The sequence below is a fragment of the Neoarius graeffei genome, chromosome 1, assembly GCF_027579695.1.
Source record: "Neoarius graeffei isolate fNeoGra1 chromosome 1, fNeoGra1.pri, whole genome shotgun sequence".
NCBI classification, from domain to species: Eukaryota; Metazoa; Chordata; class Actinopteri; order Siluriformes; family Ariidae; genus Neoarius; species Neoarius graeffei.
The window spans coordinates 52,491,980-52,512,353 of record NC_083569.1 but is presented as its reverse complement, the minus strand read 5'-3'; the positions used below and the strand labels follow the sequence as shown (position 1 = coordinate 52,512,353).

General features: G+C 41.3%; 2 protein-coding genes across 5 annotated transcripts in view; one reads left to right on the top strand and one right to left on the bottom strand.

Moving 5' to 3' along the window:
• The first annotated feature begins 1,321 nt into the window (after positions 1-1,321).
• On the top strand, positions 1,322-18,483 carry hacd4 (3-hydroxyacyl-CoA dehydratase 4). Of its 2 annotated transcripts, XM_060934214.1 has the most exons (7): positions 1,322-1,517; positions 2,413-2,519; positions 10,340-10,467; positions 10,594-10,703; positions 10,946-11,052; positions 16,587-16,718; positions 16,816-18,483. In XM_060934214.1, exons 1-7 carry the CDS (start codon positions 1,339-1,341, stop codon positions 16,896-16,898), a joined length of 846 nt encoding a protein of 281 aa, XP_060790197.1. In that variant the 5' UTR covers positions 1,322-1,338; the 3' UTR covers positions 16,899-18,483. The 2 variants fall into 2 exon arrangements, with proteins under 2 accessions (XP_060790197.1, XP_060790207.1); XM_060934224.1 differs by lacking the exons at positions 1,322-1,517; positions 2,413-2,519 and adding an exon at positions 2,570-3,001.
• The window catches only part of focad (focadhesin), a 195,467-nt gene continuing 191,874 nt past the window's right edge, over positions 16,782-20,374 (bottom strand). For 2 of the 3 annotated variants that reach the window (XM_060934188.1, XM_060934197.1), the window contains exons 43-44: positions 17,860-17,923; positions 16,782-17,616 (exon numbers count right to left, since the gene is read on the bottom strand). In XM_060934188.1, coding sequence (XP_060790171.1) covers positions 17,543-17,616; positions 17,860-17,923 — 138 coding nt within the window. In that variant the 3' untranslated portion in view covers positions 16,782-17,542. The remainder of the gene's footprint in view (positions 17,617-17,859; positions 17,924-20,374) is intronic. The other variant, XR_009655645.1, reaches the window with a different exon arrangement.

Sequence of the window (20,374 nt, the reverse complement as noted above, 5' to 3'; positions counted from 1 at the left end):
TCAAACCAAATGAATGAAACCTGCTAGAAGGGAATAGAACATTTATATTCCATCGAGGGCGGCACGGTGGTGTAGTGGTTAGCGCTGTCGCCTCACAGCAAGAATGTCCAGGTTCGAGCCCCGTGGCCGGCGAGGGCCTTTCTGTACGGAGTTTGCATGTTGTCCGCGTGGGTTTCCTCCGGGTGCTCCGGTTTCCCCCACAGTCCAAAGACATGCAGGTTAGGTTAACTGGTGACTCTAAATTGACCGTAGGTGTGAATGTGAGTGTGAATGGTTGTCTGTGTCTACGTGTCAGCCCTGTGATGACCTGGCGACTTGTCCAGGGTGTACCCCGCCTTTCGCCCATAGTCAGCTGGGATAGGCTCCAGCTTGCCTGCGACCCTGTAGAACAGGATAAAGCGGCTACAGATAATGAGATGAGATGAAGTCTATTGACTTCGAATCTCTCAAAAGTTTGAGATTAACGTAGAATAAGTTATATGCTAACAATATTGCATGGTGTCAAACCAAATGAATGAAACCTGCTCGAAAAGGGTCCTCACACATCACATCACATTATCTCTAGCCGCTTTATCCTGTTCTACAGGGTCGCAGGCGAGCTGGAGCCTATCCCAGCTGACTACGGGTGAAAGGCGGGGTACACCCTGGACAAGCTGCCAGGTCATCACAGGGCTGACACATAGACACAGACAACCATTCACACTCACATTCACACCTACGCTCAATTTAGAGTCACCAGTTAACCTAACCTGCATGTCTTTGGACTGTGGGGGAAACCGGAGCACCCGGAGGAAACCCACGCGGACACGGGGAGAACATGCAAACTCCGCACAGAAAGGCCCTCGCCGGCCCCGGGGCTCGAACCCAGGACCTTTCTTGCTGTGAGGCGACAGCGCTAACCACTACACCACCGTGCCGCCCCCGAAAAGGGTCCTGTATGTATAATAATGACTTATAATGGTGAGAAAATGTTGTCATTATTATGAAATAGTAAGTCTATTGACTTCGAATCTCTCAAAAGTCTTTGAGATACAAAGTCACTGTGACATAGACTAGATTTTCATCATGATGATGGCATATCAGTTAGAGTTATTATTACAGCATTGGTTGTTGTTGTTGTTTTTTCTTCTCAGGCCGCAGAGACAGGCTTCCATGAATCAGCTCTGCAGTAAAGCGAGTCAGAGGAATGGAGGTTGCGACACAGCCGAGAGCACAGAAAGGCACATGCGTGTAATAACACGAAAAGCACGAATTTCTTCTTGGTGTGTGTATATTTTTCCCACACCGCAGCGCTGCAGAGCCTCATACATGACTCTGAGCTCAAACCCAGGCAGGAAGATGCGGGAGCTGCTGCGTCGAGTCCCTCAGAGCGCTGTGGAGAAAAGGGAAAGGGAGGCCCGGCGCAGGTCCTGCCCTCATTACGTCACTGAGGGAACGAAGCCGAGGACTGAAGGCACGATGAACAAGAAGCTCAACAAGCAGAAGAAAAGTGGGCGAGAAGCAGCAAAGGCAATGAGGTGAGGAGTGTTCAGGAAGCCCTGCCATGCTTTACTGGAGCTCGTCATATTCATTTTTATTTTCATTCTGTATGTGTGTGTGTGTGTGTGTGACGTCTGAGGAATTTCGCTGTTTGTTTGCAGTACTGGATAAGAAACAGCTGCTAAAATACACTATCGTTCAAAAGTTTGGGGTCACTTTGAAATGTCCTTATTTTTGAAAGAAAAGCACTGTTCTTTTCAATGAAGATCACTTTAAACTAATCAGAAATCCACTCTATACATTGCTAATGTGGTAAATGACTATTCTAGCTGCAAATGTCTGGTTTTTGGTGCAATATCTCCATAGGTGTATAGAGGCCCATTTCCAGCAACTCTCACTCCAGTGTTCTAATGGTACAATGTGTTTGCTCATTGCCTCAGAAGGCTAATGGATGATTAGAAAACCCTTGTACAATCATGTTAGCACAGCTGAAAACAGTTGAGCTCTTTAGAGAAGCTATAAAACTGACCTTCCTTTGAGCAGATTGAGTTTCTGGAGCATCACATTTGTGGGGTCGATTAAATGCTCAAAAAAATGTCTTGACTATATTTTCTATTCATTTTACAACTTATGGTGGGAAATAAAAGTGAGACTTTTCATGGAAAACTCAAAATTGTCTGGGTGACCCCAAACTTTTGAACGGTAGTGTACACTTTTAAAATGTTATATAAAAGCTACTATTTGTGCTGTGTTGTGGATGAAAAAAACAATTGTAGTCAAACACTTAAACACAACCCAGAGAGTTATTTCGTGCTTTAGGACTGTTATTTATTTATTTATTTATTTATTTTTTAAAGGCTATAGATAGACCTGAGGTGAAGAAAATGCAGTGTGTTGAGCATTACCTCAGCCGCATGTGTTTTACCTGTACAGGTGCAGCATTGGCTTCGTCTATCTCTTCTCCTATTATTTACTCCAGTTCTGTGGACACACATGGATCTTTTCCAACTTGACCGCCAGATTTCTGTCATTTGGATTCGGTAAGTTGTAGATTTGAGCTAAATTATTACAGAATAGGTGGTGGAGTGGTTAGCACTGTCACCTCACAGGAAGAAGGTTCGAGCCCAGCGGCCAACGAGGGCCGTTCTGTGCGGAGTTTGCATGTTCTGGCCGTGTCTGCATGGGTTTCCTCCGGGTGCTCCGGTTTCCCTTACAGTCCAAAGACATGCAAGTTAAGTTAATCATTGGCTCTAAATTGACCGTGAGTGTGAATGGTTGTGTGTCAGCCCTGTGATGATCTGGCGACTTGTCCAGGGTGTACCCCACCTCTCGCCCATTGTCAGCTGGGATAGGCTCCAGCTTGCCTGCGACCCTGTAGAACAGGATAAGTGGCTACAGATAATGGATGGATGGAGGTGTAGCATTGGCTTCGTCTATCTCTTCTCCTATTATTTACTCCAGTTCTGTGGACACACATGGATCTTTTCCAACATGACCGCCAGATTTCTGTCATTTGGATTTGGTAAGTTGTAGATTTGAGCTAAATTATTACAGAATAGGGGCGGCATGGTGGTGTAGTGGTTAGCGCTGTTGCCTCACAGCAAGAAGGTCCGGGTTCAAGCCCCGTGGCCGGCGAGGGCCTTTCTGTGCGGAGTTTGCATGTTCTCCCCGTGTCCGCGTGGGTTTCCTCCGGGTGCTCCGGTTTCCCCCACAGTCCAAAGACATGCAGGTTAGGTTAACTGGTGACTCTAAATTGACCGTAGGTGTGAATGTGAGTGTGAATGGTTGTCTGTGTCTATGTGTCAGCCCTGTGATGACCTGGCGACTTGTCCAGGGTGTACCCTGCCTTTCGCCCATAGTCAGCTGGGATAGGCTCCAGCTTGCCTGCGACCCTGTAGAACAGGATAAAGCGGCTAGAGATAATGAGATGAGAGATGAGTATTACAGAATAGGTGGTGTAGTGGTTAGCACTGTCACCTCACAGGAAGAAGGCTCGAGCCCCGTGGCCGGCGAGGGCCTTTCTGTGTGGAGTTTGCATGTTCTCCCCGTGTCCGCATGGGTTTCCTCCGGGTGCTCCGGTTTCCCCCACAGTCCAAAGACATGCAGGTTAGGTTAACTGGTGACTCTAAATTGACCGTAGGTGTGAATGTGAGTGTGAATGGTTGTTTGTGTCTATGTGTCAGCCCTGTGATGACCTGGTGACTTGTCCAGGTGTACCCCACCTCTCGCTCATAGTCAGCTGGGATAGGCTCCAGCTTGCCTGTGAATAGGATAAGTGGTTACAGATAATGGATGGACGGATGGAATTATGGAATAGTGCAGCGAATACAGAGAGGCTGCTCATGTAGTGAACTCGGTGCATTTCCACAACAAAAATTGCTGATGCAATACTGCACTTCCTTAGGACATGATATACGAAACAGAAACATGTCTAAGACTAAGTTACATTGCTTATCTACCTTTTTCCAGAGCAGGTATACTGCTCCATCAGTTTTGTTTGTTTTATCTGTAACCGCTTATATTGGGCAGGGTCGCGGGGGGCAAGCTGGAGCCTATCCCAGCTGACCATGGGCGAGAGGCAAGGTACACCCTGGACAAGTCGCCAGGTCATCGTAGGGCCGACACACACACACAGAGACACAAACAACCATTCACCCTCACGGTCAATTTAGAGCCACCAGTTAACCTAACCTGCATATCTTTGGACTGTGGGAGGAAACCCACTCAGACACGGCGAGAACATGCAAACTCCACACAGAAAGCTCCTCGTTCAAACCCAGAACCTTCTTGCTGTGAGGCAACAGTGCAACACCACCGTGCCGCACTCCATTAGTTGTTTGTACAATATTCTGTATTGCTATATTCAACACACACAACACTGTTATCATGGCATTTTCCTTACACATTGTCACACCCCATGTTTCATCCAATAGGATTCCTAGAAGTAGGATTCCATGATTCCAGTGCCATTTAGCCCTAATTTACCTCCAAATATTACATTACTGTACATTAGTTATATTGAGCAGACCCACTTATCCAGAGCGATGTACAACATACCCAGAGCAGCCTGGGGAGCAGTTGGGGGTTAGGTGCCTTGCTCAAGAACACTTTAGCCATTCCTGCTGGTCCAGGGAATCAAACCAGCAATCTTCTAGTCCCAAAGCTGGTTCTCTAACCATTAGGCCATGGCTTCCCCAATAAATAAAACAACAATGATTCATCACTGAATCCAAGACAACATGTTAACCCATGTCATTTTCTGCAAGCCTTATTTTATTTTATTTTATTAACTAAACCAGATAACAATGTAAGACAGGGTAATCGCAACAGCCTTGGTAGACCAATTACTGCAGGCCTGTAATATAACTAAGAAAAATTATAAAATCAATAGCAACAGGTTAAAGGTGGTGTAAGGCTACGCGTAGTATTGCATTTGAGGCAAATAGTCTTAAAGGTTCCAGGGTTTTCAGGGTCATAAATGCAGTGGATATAAAGTGTACACACTCCGTTAAAATGATAGGTTTTGCTGATGTAAAAAAATGAGACCACAATAAATAATTTCAAAACTTTTCCCACCTTTAATGTGACCTATAACCTGTACAATTCAACTGAAAAACAAACAAATCTGTTTGGGGGAAAAAAATAAAATATGTACAATAGGCTGGTTGCATAAGTGTGCACACCCTTAAACTAATACTTTGTTGAAGCACCTTTTGATTGAATTACAGCATTGTCTTTTTGGGTCGGAGTCTATCAGCCTGCCACATCTAGACTTGGCAATATTTGCCCACTCTTCCTTGCAAAAACGCTCCAAATCTGTCAGATTGCGAGGGCATCTGTTGTGCACAGCCCTCTTCAGGTCCCCCCACAGATTTTCAATTGGATTTAGGTCTGGGCTCTGGCCGGGCCATTCCAAAACCTTTTTGGGGTCATTGTCATGCTGAAAGAGGAAATTCCTCTTCATCTTCAGCTTTCTAGCGGACACCTGAAGGTTTTGGGCCAAAATTGACTGGTATTTAGAACTGTTCATAATTTCCTCCACCTTGACTAAAGCCCCTGTTCCAGTTGAAGAAAAACAACCCCAAAACATGATGCTGCCACCACCATGCTTCACCGTGGATATGGTGTTCTTTTGGTGATGCACAGTGTTGTTTTTGCACCAAACATACCTTTTGGAATTGTGGCCAAAAAGGTCAACCTTGGTTTGATCAGACCATAACGCATTTTCCCACATGCTTTTGGGAGAGTTGATGTTTTTTTTTCCAAAATTTAGCTGGGCCTGGATGTTTTTGTTTGACCCTACATCATAGTCCAGACATATGGAGAATATGGGAGATTGTTGTCACATGTAGTACACAACCAGTACTTGTCAGAAATTCCTGAAGCTCCTTCAGTGTTGCTGTCGGCCTCTCGGCAGCCTCCCTGACCAGTTCTCGTCTCGTCTTTTCATCAATTTTGGAAGGACGTCCAGTTCTCGGTAATGTCACTGTTGTCCCATATTTTCTCCACTTCTTGATGACGGTCTTCACTGTGCTCCATGGTATATCTAATGCTGTGGAAATGTTTTTGTCCCCTTCTCCTGACTGATAGCTTTCAACAATGAGATCTCTGTGATGCTTTGTAAGCTCTCTGCGAACCCTGGCTTTTGCTGGAGGATGCAACTGAGTAAATGTCTGAACTTTATCTGGGGTTAATCAGAGTCATTTTAATTGATGGCAGGTGTGAACCCAAAAAGACTGAATGCTGTAATGAAATCAAAAGGTGCTTCAACAAAGTATTAGTTTAAGGGTGCGCACACTTACGCAACCAGCTTATTGTACGTTTTTTATTTTATGTTTTTCCCCCTAACGGATTTGTTTGTTCTTCAATTGAATTGTACAGGTTATGGGTCACATTAAAGGTGGGAAAAGTTTTGAAATTATTTATCGTGGTCTCATTTTTGTTACATCAGAAAAACCTACCATTTTAACAGCGTGTGTACATTTTTTATATCCACTATAGTTTGTAATGATCTAAAACAGTAATGGAACATAACTTTGAATGAGCTCAAGTTTACCATCGTAAGGTTCAGTTCATCAGATGGTGTGCTCCAGATTCTAATGGTTCTTACAGTAAATTAATATTGGTAAGTAGAGGACTTACACTTGGGTGTTACATACTTAATACAAATAGGTTACAAATATATTACATACATACAGCCTTCTTTGCTGACAACAGCTGCATTTTGCTGTTAAATAAATAATAGGTTTGAGTTTTTAGCATAGACTTGGCAAAAACAAAACATATATTTAACTAGCCTCCATACTAATGGTATGCGGACATTAAGAACTGTCTAATGTTTTACTTTATAGCCTATTTCTAGAGTTAAAAATTTACTTTCAATCTATAATTTGTCTGACAGGGATGTACTCTTAAAATGGCCCCTTCAATCAATATTATCATTGAAAATAAAGAAACAAGTCAAATTTGATGGCACTGGCATTGATGGGGACGCCTCAACCACCAACAAATCTAGTTCTTCTTGTTACGGATTTGTACGCCACAAATACCCTTAAAATATATTTCAATATGAAGGAAAGTATTGAAGAAAAACTGTGTCAGACATTTGCCTTTTCTGTGACCTTGAGCCTGTTTGGATTGAGCTACTGTTTACAGTGATAATGCCATATACCGTATTTTTCGGACTATAAGTCGCACTTTTTTTCATGGTTCGGCTGGCCATGCGACTTATACTCCGGTGCGACGTATATATGTTTTTTTTTTTTTTTTTCACCGCGGAATAACTGGAGCTGATGCTGAGTCTGACGACAGCCACGCAGAAGAAGAGGAAACGGCGCTTCATCTGCCGCTGGAGGCAGAGTTGTTCAGAAGCGACACCGAGGATGAGGAATTCAATGGATTTGCTGATTTGGAGTGAAATCATCAGCTTGATAAACTTGATTGACCTGTGTTTTATTATTAATGATAGGCCTATAGTTATTTAAATAAGTTATGTAGTGATTTTAGGCAGTGCTTAATTTGTGAAGTGGGAGGTCCCGGAACGCAGGAGGTGGGTGGGTCCGGCGACTCAAAAAAAAAAAAAGGCGGGGGATGGTTTACTATAACTTTACGCACACGCGCTTATTGTGTGTGTAAAATAATAATAATAATAATAATAATAATATCAGACATTATGATCTTAGAAAACGCTTTAGTGACAAACAGTTACAGACAGTAATATGTCGTGATATTATATTATAAAATATTAATTTTTATTAGTCTATATATTAAATTATATGTTACATTTATCTTCTAAAATAACAGACTGTACTCATCACAACCGGTTTATTTCACCATTGGAGATCAGATCACACAAGACATGAGTTAAATGACTCATTTTAAGGATTTAAGTAGGGGATTTAAAAGCGGTTGTTGTTGTTGTTTTTTTCACTAGACGGTTGTTTTTACTACCGTACCTGTCTTTGGAGATGATATACCTATAGCCTACTTGACCTCTGATTTGATGAAATAAAATTCAACAAAAATTAAGAATGACACTCCTCGATGATGACTACAGCTTTAATAACACAGATGAAAGAGCCATGGGGCGATAATAAGCCCTACCGGTAAAAATATTCTAAAAGCAAACTGATTAATGCATCAGTAATAGGCTACTAATATTAGTTATAATAATATAGGCTATTAGTAATAACGATAGTGATAGTATTAAAGATAGTAGTAGATATTTAAAATAATCAGACTAGGCTACTTACAGGGCAAAGGGCGCGTTATCACTGCTCAGCTGTTCGTTTATTAAATAAACAATGCAGTCGCGCAGTAACCACGTGCCGCTTATCAGATAGGATCACAGATTCTATGGATAGAATAACCCTTCAAAAAAGTGCGACTTGTCCGGTGCGACGTATATATGTTTTTTTCGTCTTCATAATGCATTTTTTGGCTGATGCGACTTAAACTCCGGAGCGACGTATAGTCCGGAAAATACGGTAAGTCTACAAAAACATTCAACCTCATGTTCTTGAGATATCACACTAATGAGAATCTCGGACAAATGGACAGATAATCTGAAAACATAATGCCATGAAGCAGTTGGTGGCTGAGGCATAAAGATAATGCGAGAACTTAATTTTCTTCTACCCCTGATCTTCAGGAAGTTAAGATGATACAACATCCTGTTGAAAATATTCAAAATATTTCATGGGGTGCATGTGTAGAGGTAATAGGGTTGAGTCTAGGTTGTGGGACAGAGCAGAAGTGTACATTTTTTTTGTTATGATCTAGAGTGGATGACTAACATAACTTTTCCCATCTTTAATGTGAAATTGCCATCTATAAAATTAAAATCAGGAATATTTTATGGGAGGGAAGTGCACTCCCTTGGCTGCGTAAGTGTGCACACTTTGTTAAAGCACATTTTGCTTTTATTAGTCTCAGTACTCAGTCTTTTGGATAAGAGTCTATCAGCTTGGCACATCATGACTTGGCAATACTTTCCCATTTTGCCTTGCAAAAACGTTCCAGATCCATAAAATTGCGAAGGCATGTTCATGATCCCTCCTAGCTCAATTAAAGCCCCAGTTCTAGCTGAAGAAAAGCAGCTCCAAAGCATGATGCCGCCAGCACCGTGTTTCACTGTAGGTATGGTGTTCTTTTGGTGATGTGCTTCCCCAACCACACCTTTTGGATTCATAGTCAGAAAGTTCAACCTTGGTCTCAACACATTTTGCCACATGGTTTAGGGTGAGTTAGGTAGGCTTGGATGTTTTTTGAGAGAAAGCGTTTCTGATTTATCCACCCTACCCTATAGTCCAAACATGTGATGATTACAAGAGATTGTCATCACATGCAGGGAGTAACCAGTATCAGATATTCCTGCAGCTCCTTGAATGTTGCCGTAGGTCTCTTGACAACCCCCCTTTTAAGTTTTTGTCTTGTGATTTTGTAAAGATGTCCTCCTTTTTGTAATGCAACTGTGGTGCCGCATTTTCTCCACTTGTTGATGAAGGCCTTCATGGTGTTTCTGTACATCCTCTGTAAGCTCTATGAGAACTATGGCTTCAGTTACCAGATGGAACAACAACAACAAAAACGTTAAGCTACAGCAACATTTGTAGCTTTATTTGTGGCTAGTCACCATACTGATGATAGATGAATGATAATTACTTTCGAACACGAGTCTAAATGTGATTGGTTCGTTCTGAGCACAGTCACATACCCCATCATTAAAGGGTGTGCACATGTACAAAACTAGGTGATTGTAAGTTTTTTTCTTTTTACTCCTTAAACATCTATTAGTTTTTCACTTTAATTTTATAGATTGGGGGCACGGTGGTGTAGTGGTTAACGCTGTCGCCTCACAGCAAGAAGGTTCCGGGTTCAAACCCAGTGGCAGACGGGGGCCTTCTGTGTGGGTTTCCTCCGGGTGCTCCGGTTTCCCCCACAGTCCAAAAACATGCAGGTTAGGTTAATTAGTGGCTTTAAATTGAGCGTGAGTGTGAATGGTTGTCTGTGTCTATGTGTCAGCCCTGTGATGACCTGGCGACTTGTCCAGGGTGTACCCCGCCTTTCGCCCGTAGTCAGCTGGGATAGGCTCCAGCTTGCCTGCGACCCTGTACAGGATAAGCGGTTACAGATAATGGATGGATTTTATAGATTGCAACTTCAACATTAAAGGTGGAAAAAGTTCTGACACGATTTATCGTGGTTTCATTTTTTTTTTTACATTCACCCGCACAAAACCCAATACCACCACCTGCCATTTCAACAGGGTGGTGTAGACTTTTTATCCACTGTATGTCAGTATTTGTACAGTCCAAAGCCCATGCTTAGTGTTCTAATCTTGTTGTACCCGTTTATTTAGATGCTTTAGCTGACACATTTTACTTTGTTGGAGTGATGATGAGCCTGTGCCAGCTTTTGTCAATGCTGGAGCTTTTCCACATTGCAGATGGAATAGAAGAGTGTCGCCTCCTTCCTCGGCTTGTCCAGGTAACGCTGATGTTATAGACACCTTATAGACCAGTGTCCCTATTGACGTAGAAGCTTTTCTTTGATTTAAGATCTTACACAACGTGTTACTTTAAGTATGGATTTTTTTTCCTCTCTATTCTTCAGGTGATTGAGAGAAATTTTGTATTATTCCTAATCATCAGTCAAGAGGAGTTTCAAAGTAAAACAGTAGTGTGTGTGCTGTTTTATCTGTGGAATATTTTACACCTATTAAGGTGTGTATCTAACCCATACACAAAGCAGTCATAAATGATATCCTGCAAATGTTTGACCGTTTCAGGTAATTTGGCAGAAAGCACATTTGCGAACTAAATGTGAAACTGGTAGTCAGTAGACTGACCTGTTTCAATGCAAATGTCAAGTTTTCTTGTTTGAAATGTTGCAAAACGCATTGCATGAAACTTTTTAGAAGCAAACAGGGAGGAAACAGTTTGTGCAAGGCTGTTCTGTCTTACAGATACCCGTGTCAACTGATGTGTCTTATTAGCACACCATCATTCAATATGCTGTGGGCGAGATACACCATCGCCGTCCCCGTCTACATACTCTCTGTGATCACAGAAGGTACAACATGAGCAGACATGAGAAACAAAATGGAAATGGGACTGTCCCCCCCCCGATATAATACCTTTTAGCACTTGCATTACAGCACAATTAACAGATTAAAATACACAGAAGAAAAAAAGAACAAAAAATGTTTTAAAATATGAGATGAAGAATAACTGAGAGAAAAAATTAATAGTAAAAGCTGATAATGCCCTATTTTTTTTCCCACCTTAATTTTTTTCCTATTGATGACCAGAGTGATCTAGACTCACGCAGGATGCGACAAGCCATTAAAACAATTAAAAATATCTTTAAAAGTTTAATTCTAGAAGACAGGTAGCCAGTGAAACTCTTTAAAGACAGTATCGGTGCAATTTCTTTTCCTGATGTGTATCTGGATTCCTTCAGGAACATCCTGACCATGCTATAAATCAGTGATACAGATCTCGGATCGCCCTGATAAGAGAGCTTTTCAGTAATCTTGTCTATTTGTCTGAAAATCATGCTGAAGATTCTTACTGTCAGTTTTCAGCCTTCAGTGACCATGTGGATGGGATAAACACACACCAGGCCATTGTTTAATTAAATATCTGCTAAGTGTTGCACATGGTTAGGAAACAGATATTTGAGCAAGAAGGAAGCCATGCGTCACAGAAGCCTGTGGGAGAGTGCCGGCTGAGACAGCAAGTGTGTATATGTGGGTTTCAGGAAATATGTTGATAACAGTCCAGCTCAGCTGCCAAATGATTGACATTTCTAAACTGTCTAAAGCATAAAAGAAAAACTGTATACACCTCGAAATTACACACATTCTACAAGCACACGTCATTGTTTTTGTGGCTACTGCCTCATATAGAGGTGTTAGCCAGGGGCGCAGATAGGATTTTTGAACTGGGGGGACTGAACTGTCAGCAAATGATTCCATTTTGTGTATATATGTATGTATGTGTGCATATATATATATACACACACACACATATATATATATATATATATATATATATATATATATACACACACACATATATATATATATATATATATATATATATATATATATATACACACACACACATTATATATATATATATATATATATATATATATATATATATATATATATATATACACACACACACATATACACACACAACCGTTCAAAAGTTTGGGGTCACTTTGAAATGTCCTTATTTTTGAAAGAAAAGCACTGTTCTTTTCAACGAAGATCACTTTAAACTAATCAGAAATGCACTCTATACATTGCTAATGTGGTAAATGACTATTCTAGCTGCAAATGTGTGGTTTTTGGTGCAATATCTCCATAGGTGTATAGAGGCCCATTTCCAGCAACTCTCACTCCAGTGTTCTAATGGTACAATGTGTTTGCTCATTGCCTCAGAAGGCTAATGGAGGATTAGAAAACCCTTGTACAATCATGTTAGCACAGCTGAAAACAGTTGAGCTCTTTAGAGAAGCTATAAAACTGACCTTCCTTTGAGCAGATTGAGTTTCTGGAGCATCACATTTGTGGGGTCGATTAAATGCTCAAAATGGCCAGAAAAATGTCTTGACTATATTTTCTATTCATTTTACAACTTATGGTGGGAAATAAAAGTGTGACTTTTCATGGAAAACACAAAATTGTCTGGGTGACCCCAAACTTTTGAACGGTAGTGTGTATACATGTTATTTCACCTCCCTCACTGCCATCACCAGGAACTACCTGCAGGCCAGGACAATGATAACATTTTAACATAGCCTATGGAAATCCAAAGTTTACACATTATCATCACGCACAGAATTTGCAAAACTAGTTTTAAAACCGCTAAGTTCCAACTGTTAAACATAGCGAGAGGCTGGGCTACGTGTGTGTGTGTAAAGTGTAAACCAGTGCATCCTGACTTTCTAACTATGCCTGTGTGTTGCGTGAGCGGCAGTCAGTCAACAACTCTTCGCAAAGTTTCCTTATGAAACAATATGCTCGCTGAAATTATGGCAGGGAACGCCAGATTAAACATTAAAACTGCCTTCTGAGCACTGTATCTACAGGCTACCAGAAAGGCATCTCTACTCCGTATGATTTTACTTTCACTACGACATTACTTTGAACAGACTATCAAAAAATTGCAAGGTGATATGATAAAGTAAGGCACAGTTTACTTACAGTCGTTTTTTTTTTTTTTTTGAAAAAACGATGCAATCGTTTTCTGCCTTTTGGCACCCTTCATCATGCCGTGTTGGGGTCCTGAACTAGGAGGAGCTGTCCCCGATATGCCTGTCAAACTTGTTGTGGGTAACCATAGCAACCAAGCTCGAGCTCGCAACCTGTGCAGTCTGCGCAGTTGCAACTATGTATGTACTGCTGTGCACCTCAATAAACCGAATGGTAATTAGTCTTTTGATTTTTCCGTGAGGTTTGCCTTATGCAAAGAAAGACAGCATAGACGTTTTTTCCTCCCTATAAGTGGGGGGGACCGAACGAGGTGAATTTAAATCTGGGTGGGACGAATCCCCCCCGTCCCCCCCTCTATCTGCGCCCGTGGTGTTAGCCACTATGTCATTGTGCTGTAAGAATGTAACAGTCGCGCACTGCGCATATGCATAATCACCAGAACGGTGACTCGTGATCTCACGATATGAACAGTTGATCTCGCGTTATCATCGTGTTGTAAGAATGAGTGTAACAATAGCGCAGTGCGTATGCACACAAGTATTACAATCACCAGAACGGCGAATTGTGATCTTGCGTTATCAAAAGGTACACAAGAACGAGTATAAGAATGCAAGAATGAGTGTAACAATAGCAAAACTTCATAACCAATCAGCACTTATCCTGATCAAGTTCCATTACCCGTTCTATTTCTTGATAAACTTCGGAACCAGAAACGAAATAAGAGAAACCTCGTTATAACTTCATAGTATCGGAAGATAATTGGCAGATAAAAAGACAAACGAACTTCACCTCGTGGTTCGCCAAGGCTACTAATTCGATATCAAGTGTTTCAGAAAATTTACCTTTTGATTATCACAGCTTTTGTTTGGTCCTTCTGAAAGGTCAAATAAAAGGTTTCCTAAGTGTTTTGGTTTATTTTTTGAGCTTTTTGGCAGATATTTAGGCTAAGAATTCCAGCCATTCAACAAGAGTTGTAATGAGTACTTATGTTTTGCAATGAATAAAATATTTTTCTGTAAACTTCTAATATATGCTTTGACAAATGTGAAAACTAAGAGTAAAAGTTAAAAGAATAATTGGTCAAACTTCTCCTATTCGCTAGCCTGGCAAGCCAGACTAAATGTGAATATTTAGTCTGGCCTCACTCGTAGACATTTCTGAAGGGTGGGGGAGGAACAAACCGCTGTCTTTCAAACTGTCTCTGTGCGTATAGGCCAACGCTCTGACCAATCAGCGCAACAGTCACTACGTTTACATGCACATAGAGAGAATCGAATTTCTGCCATTGCTCGACTGAAATCGAAGTTCAAAATGCCATGTATACACCTTAATTCGGCTGAAATTGAACCGAACTTGATTTCTCGGAATCGAGCTACACGACCTAGTTGATGCGATTTCTGCCGAGCTACTTTGTGCATGTATACCCTATCGAGCTAGTTGTCGAGCTACTTCCGGAAGTGACGAGTGACGAGACCACAAGCGGGAAACACAACAGCCTCGGTCGGCATGACAACAGTAGTAGCGAGCAGCAGAAGAGGTCAGGAGGAACAAACGAAGAAGAGAAAATGGCGATGTAGAGCTCTCTGAAGTGTGGGTGGAGCACAGAGGACGGCAGGACAAAGCTTCTGGTCCTAATAGGCTTTTTATTGTCAGACTTTTCAGTTTAACAGCCTACTTTTATTCTTGAGAGAGAAAGAACCACACACACGCGCGCTGTGTTCTAGTCCCGGGATGAGCTCTCCCCTCTGCTCTCCCTCTGCCTCCTTAAATAGGGCGCGGTTACTGGGAAGACACACAAACACAGGTTAATTACCGTCAGGTGTACCGTCGTTCTGCCACTCACCTTCCCTGGCTCCGCCCTCCTGTCACAGACCGGCGCTTGACCACGCCCCCACTGCCACAGGCAAGCAGAAACGTGCACTTCTGGAGCAATGAGGAGACAGAGTTCATGCTCATTCAGCTTAAGGAGTTGAATATATTAAAATTCATGGACGGGAGAAAAACGCGCAATGGAGAACACGGAACTGATAACTTTGTTTACACTCTTGAATAGCTCTTCTTCATGACGACAACCGGAAGTGTACCAACACGATGGGGCGTATTGCGCCACTTGTGGCTCGGGTGCACAATGCACCTCACACAATAGCCCGATTTCATTGTGTGCATGTAGGATTGGATTTCTCTGGCACCCTGCTGGGACCTTCAGCTCGATTACCGACAGCAGCTCGATTTGGATGTGCATGTAAACATAGTCAGTGACTGTGACGTAGTCAGAGCGCGCAGTGGGGGAGATCTTGAAATAAATAATTTTTCAAAATGCGTATTAATTAATAAACAGGTTCTAGATATTAAGAAGTTTGGAGATAATGACCACAAGTTTGGAGTCTGCACCACATACTTAACATGCACATTTTTTTCAAGGGTTTGCTTAAACTGTTTTTGAGAGTTTTTATTTAGTGGTGTTTGGTGAAATAATTTCCCTTAAATTTAAAATAACGGGAAAATAAGAAACAATCAAAAAGTAATGTTTCAAAGCTGTTTATTAATTCTTCGTGCTGCACAAACTAGCCCCATCCTTTTGGCTACGAGCGGAGCCAGCTGGTAGATCAGACTTTTGCCATAGCCGGTCGGCAAAACAGCGAAAACGTCCTTCTTGAAAAGGAATGAGCGGAGAGCCTCTTCCTGCTCATGTTTCAGTGAAAACTCCAAGTCTAATTCTTCTAAAACTGATTCCAAAGCGGAGTCAAACGCGCGCTGTTCACTAGCTGTAGCCATCTTTCCTGTTGTGCTTTCTCCAGCGTCGCGCAGCTTTGTCGTCACTCCTGCAAAAGCCCGCCCAAAGAATCCAAACAAAAACCTTGCGTTGTGATTGGCGGGCACGATTTGATGCCCAGAGTGTTTTTGTTTATATGGTGCGAGGCTAGACCCACTCGCTAGTCAAAAATATTTTTGGCTGCTAGGCGGGTGGGTCTAGTTTACTAGGCTACCTATTCGCTGTAATGTTTTAATTTTATTTTAGAGCCTTTACAATTGTGAAACTAAACATGCTCATGAGTACTAAATAATGCTTCTCAGACAATTCATGAACAAGTGCTTTCTTACCAGTTTGAAAATGGATATAATTCACAGCACTGTATTTTGAACAAAGCCCTGACGCCGCTCACAGCTTAGTGATGCTTGCAAGAGATGAGGCTCGTATAATTGAGAGCATGTAAATATACACACTATATTTACTGTATGGACATGGTATCAGAAATTTTTTTATTTATAAGCAGTAGCCACATGTACACACAGAGTACCTATTTTTGTGTGTCAGTAGTTTTGGTTATGGTCATTCAAGAAGTCTAAATTCATTGATTTTTTTTTATTTATTTTTTAGTTATCAGTATTTACCAGGCGTTGCCATATTACGAGTCGCAAGGCACATATTCTGTTCAACTGAAAACACCTGTCTCAGTCTATGTACATTTCCCGTGCCTGCTAATGGCTTACCTCCCTCTGTTGGCAGCAGGTGAGAAACTCAGTGCTATACAAACTAAAATAATCAACACTTGTGAATAAATAAGACTTAAACTGCTAAATAAATGCCTTTATTTTTGTGTTTGAAGGGTCTGGCTTAACAGTATGGATCTTACTTGAAGAAAGGAGTCAGTCTCTTAACAGCTGGAACAAGAAGATAAAAAGGGCCTAAGTGAAGAGGAAATATACGCCACTTCTCCATGGTTACTGCACAAAAATAATGTAACTTTGTTGAAGTGAAAAGGACATGAACCCAAAATACGCATCTGCATTTACTTATTTTTGGCCGTTAAGACTGAAGGGATATGGCACACCCAGTATCAATAACATACAATGTGGCACTTGAAATGGAACGGACTAATACTGCACATTTTCACAGTAACAGTCTAAATGTCATCAGCTTAGCATTGGTGTATTATGATAACGCATTTATATTCCTTTAACCCTTTCACTACTGTGGACTGCTATTCCGGTCTCATTGTTCTAGGGAAACCCCTTCTGGAAAAAGCTATGCAGTGTTGAAAGGGTTAACAGATTCTTGCCAAAAACATGCTAATATTTTGCAGGTCCTTTTGAAACATGGAAGTGCTTTGCTGTTTTACCATAAGGAACATTACTGGTTTTAATCTTGATCATTGCTCTAACATGAACACTTTTTGTTTTGACTTGTGAACAGTTTTTAAACCCACCACTGGCACACATGTAGACAAGGACTCCGTGTGCTGAATTTACTCTTATAAAATCTTCCACAGGACGGCATGCGTAATGTGTGGCTTGTGTGACGGATGTACTTTTATAAAGTACTCTGTTGGAAGATCACCAGCCATATGCTCTCGTCCACACTGTCTTCTTCTTGAACTCTGGGGTAGACTTCAATGCTAGTAAGGCCGCTGAGGAGACAAATTAAAGCTGGTTAAGGACGAGTGTTATAATTATAATATTATAATTATATTCTTTAATATGAAATAACATTTCATTTTTTTCTAAACTCCTTTAGACTTTAACACTGGACACATGAGGTATGAAGTCTGCAAAGTTTTCCAGTAACTTTGCAGTAGTTTATGTGAACCACGGTGGTCTGACAACAGCAACTAGATTTGAGAATGTTGCAACCACAAGTTCAACAGTCTCACCTCTTGCTACCTGTGATAAAGATTCCTCAGGAGCTTCTGTTAGGCTGAAGAGCCAGTCAATGAACTGAGAGAAAACCAAAGATAGACAAGAATTATTTCTATATTCCACAGTCTTTTATAGATCGAAACCTTTACTACCATAAAAGCACAACACAAAATACAGAAGAACCCAACAAACATCTAAACATTCTTTAGAAATTCTGTATTTGATTGAATTAATTTTGACTATTATTATTATTACAACCCCAAATCAGAAAAAAAATCGAAGGGTAATAGAACATGCAAATTAAAAAAAAGAAAGCAGAGATTTCTAAATTTACTTTGACTTGTATTTCATTGCAGACAGTATGAACCCAAGATATTTCGTCTGGTCGACTTCATTTCATTGGTTAATATACAACCATTCCTGCATTTCAGGCCTGCAATACATTCCAAAAAGAAGTTGGGACGGGGACAATTTAGGGCTAGTCATGAAGTAGCACAATTAAATAATGATGTGATTTGAAACAGGTGATTGGAATATCATCTCATCTCATTATCTGTAGCCGCTTTATCCTGTTCTACAGGGTCGCAGGCAAGCTGGAGCCTATCCCAGCTGACTACGGGCGAAAGGCGGGGTACACCCTGGACAAGTCGCCAGGTCATCACAGGGCTGACACATAGACACAGACAACCATTCACACTCACATTCACACCTACGGTCAATTTAGAGCCACCAGTTAACCTAACCTGCATGCCTTTGGACTGTGGGGGAAACCGGAGCACCTGGAGGAAACCCACGCGGACACGGGGAGAACATGCAAACTCCACACAAAGACCCTCGCCGGCCACGGGGCTCGAACCCGGACCTTCTTGCTGTGAGGCGACAGCGCTAACTACTACACCACCGTGCCGCCCTGTGATTGGAATCATGAATCAGTATCCAGGAAAGGCCTAGTCTTTGAGCAGCAAAGATGGGCTGAGGATCTCCAGTTTGTCAACAAATACACAAGAAAATTATTGAAATGTTTAAAAACAATGTTCCTCAAAGAAAGATATGAAACGATTTGGATATTTCACCGTCAAAGGTGCAGATCAGCATTAAACGTTTCAGGGAATATGGAAGAATCTCGGTGCATAAAGGGCAAGGGCACAAGCCTAAGCTGAATACCCGTTAGCGCTGATCCCTCAGATGGCACTACATCAAGAACAGTCATTCATCTACAGCTGATATAACCACATGGGCTCAGGATTACTTCGGCAAACCTTCGTCAAGCACTACAATATGGAGTTATATCCACAAATGCCAATTACAACTTTACTGTGCAAAAAGGAAGCCTGATGTTAACTGTGTCCAGAAGCACCGTCGACTTCTCTGTTTCGGAGGCATCTGGGATGGACCATCACACAGTGGAAACATGTATTGTGGTCAGACAAATCAATATCCCAGGTCTTTTTTGATAAGAAATGGACACCGTGTACTCCAGACCAAACACGAAAATAACCATCCAGACTGTTACCAGCAAAAGGTCCAAAAGCCAGGGTCTGTAATGGTATGGGGTTTGTGTCAGTGCTCTTGGCAAAGGTAACTTACATTTCTGTGATGGTAGCATTAATGCAGAAAAGTACATTGAGATTTTGGAGCAACATGTGCTGCCTTCAAGACTGCATCTTTTCCAGGGAGATTTCAACAAGACGATGTAAAACCACATTCTGCACACATTACAAAGGCATGGCTGTGGAAGAAGAGGGTGCCTGTTCCCTCTGTCCCCAATAGAGGATGCGTGGCGAATTTTGAAATGAAAAATATGACAGTGACGACCCCATACCGTTCCACACCTTAAGACCTGTTTGCAGGAAGAATGGGACAAAATAACACCTGAAACGCTTCACCACTTGGTGCCTTCAGTCCCTAAACATCTTTTAAGTGTTGTGAGAAGGAATGGCAACATTATAAAGTGGCAAATACTTTACCATCCCAACATTTTTGAAATGTCTTGAAAATATCAAAATAAGTGTTTATTTTGAAATAAATAAAGTTCATGAAGTAAAACATCAAATAATGTGAAGTTTTGTTCTGAGTGTAATACAGGTCCAAGATTATTTACAAACCATTGTTTTCAGTTTTAATTTCAACATATTGTCCCATCTTTTTCTGATGTGGGGTTGTATTTAAACCACACTGATGTTGAATTCTTGACTTTGATGAGTCAGAAGGTGCTCTGACCATAGTTCTATATACAAGGCAAATCCCAGGTTTATGTATTAATGCATTGTTTCTTATTGTATATTACTTTACTAACAGATAATTCAAAGGGCCTTGAATGACAGCCGTTCCACACCATCTGTAATTATAATAATGGGTTAATAAATGTTATTTTAAAAGAAAAAAAAAATCTAATTGTGGTTTCTGTGAAGATTTGTAAGGAGACATTTGTTAAACATTCATGAAAGGAGTCTCCATGGTCGGTGCTTTGTAACAGTCGCAAGTAAAGCCATTTCTTTGGGTTTTGTTCCACAGAGAAATTCTTCAAAA